Here is a 2,049-nt window from a genome sequence, read left to right as displayed (position 1 = left end):
CTGACTATCACACGATTAAAACTCAGGTTTAAACCACAGCTGCAGGTAAAATGATCTGTACTGTATACGTCTCAGTGTATAACTTGTACTTGTACTAACATTTGCCCACTGTATTTCCTGTTGACCTTTAACCTCCCAAAGTGCTGAGTACGGCAGCTTTTGATGCTCCTACTTCTTTTTATTAAATTGTTAAGTCATTTGAATGTAAAACTCTACTTTGTGTACAATATTTCTGTATCAAAAAGCTACAAAGATACTACATTCTTTGAGTGTAATGGCAACAGTTCGCCGCACTGTTTACGTCCGTCCACGCGAGTCTGTTTCAACAGAATCAGGACTCTTTGTTCCTCATTCAAGTTCAGCAAAGAGAAACAAGTCTAAAAAATAAGAAATAGCCCTTCATCTCCACTGCAGCAAGAAGAGACTCGTCTGAACAGCAGGAAAGAAAGTCTGAGATGTCCCGTCGTCTCTCGTGGAAAATAAAATAAAAAAAACATCCTGTGCTGACGTTTTGGTTCTACTTTTCTGCCGCCTCCCTCGGAGCATCCTGATTGGTTCCTTCTTTACGTCCAATGGTGGAGGAGCGCCGAGACAAGCAGAGACACCGAGAAGACTGAGAGCGACGGGATGATGGCCGACGCTCCGCCACACTCCTTGGCATTTTCCTGTTAGAGCATTTCAACATAAGAGTTAACAATAAAAACATATACTTATATTCACTTAACTAAACTAAATTATTGAATACATTTGGTGCAGGAGAAGTCCTAAAATGTCAGAGTTTGTTGAGAAAAATCATGAAAAAGTCATAGTATAGTATGTTGAAAAGTCATGGTAAAGTATGGAAACGTGGCACTGTATTTATGTTATAAAGGAAAAAAATGTGGAACCCAAAACTCCACTGTATTTATGTTTTATTGATGCATTCTAGGCCTTTGACTGAAATTGTTTCATGTAAACAAGGGTGTTTGCCATTTCTGTCTCCTATTTTATTCAATGTGTATAAGGATGACCCATAGAAACCTTTGAATGGGTGTAACACAGGCTGTCTTGCTGGAAACGTATCAATGATCTTATATATACTGACGACCTGATCATTTTCAGTACATATAGTGCTGGGCTGCAGCAATTACTGAAGGGTTGTTCACATTACGGCAAAGATTATGACATTGCATTTAATGCCAAAAATAGTACCGTCATGATAGTCAGAAGTAGAGGAGTTTCATTTGTGTGATATCTTCTCATGACATGTAAGGAAATCAAATACTTTGGCCATTTTCTCACCGATGATAAGAATGAAGACAGAGAGATGTATTGACGAGTTGTAAACTATATTCTCAGGGCAATGTGTTGCTTCGCAAGTTCAGTATGTGTTCTGTCAACGTAAAATGTTCATTATTTAGAGCTTTCTGCTCACCTACAGTATACAGCTCATCTTTGGTGTAGCTACAGGGGACGTAGTATGCGGAGGCTCATAATAGCTTAATGCAATGAGGCTGTTACTTTAGGTTCCCAGGTGGCACCGTGCCAGTCAACTATTTGTGTCCTCCAATGTCCCTACATGTGAGGCATTTTTAAGACATTTCATGTGTCGCTTGGATGAGTCAGAGATCAGCATCAAAGAGGCTTTAACCAGCCCTGGGAAGAGCTGTGCTCGGGACTCATCAAGGCCTCAGAAAACACTGGAGCCAACATATAAATGTTTTTTAATTGAATAATGAATTGTTGTGGTTTTTATCTTGTATGTCTGTATCTTCTTTATACTATGGACCCTCTGGTGAGTCTGGAATAAAGTTTGGATTGAACAAAATTGTCATTAAAATGTCATAATATAGTATGTCGAAAAAATCATTAAAAAAAGACAGTATAGTATGTCGAAAAAAGTCGAAAAAAAAGTCATAGTATAGTATGTCGAAAAAATCATAAAAAAATAGTATAGTATGTCGAAAAAATCTTTAAAAAGTCATAGTATAGTATGTCAAAAAAATAATCATAAAAAAGTCATAATATAGTATGTCGAAAAAAAGTCATAGTATAGTATGTCGAAAAAAT

The 2,049-nt window shown here is 37.3% G+C and overlaps 1 protein-coding gene across 1 annotated transcript in view; it reads right to left on the bottom strand.

The window, feature by feature from the left end:
- Positions 1-399: 399 nt before the first annotated feature.
- Positions 400-2,049, bottom strand: part of LOC144521652 (voltage-dependent calcium channel subunit alpha-2/delta-4-like) — a 113,201-nt gene continuing 111,551 nt past the window's right edge. The window contains exon 41 of the mRNA XM_078256209.1: positions 400-665. Within this exon, the coding sequence (XP_078112335.1) occupies positions 564-665 (102 nt within the window). The 3' untranslated portion in view covers positions 400-563. The remainder of the gene's footprint in view (positions 666-2,049) is intronic.

This window comes from Sander vitreus, chromosome 8, assembly GCF_031162955.1.
Source record: "Sander vitreus isolate 19-12246 chromosome 8, sanVit1, whole genome shotgun sequence".
Classification (NCBI taxonomy): domain Eukaryota; kingdom Metazoa; phylum Chordata; class Actinopteri; order Perciformes; family Percidae; genus Sander; species Sander vitreus.
Note: the sequence above shows the minus strand (reverse complement) of the source record. Positions and strands in the feature narration are given on the sequence as shown.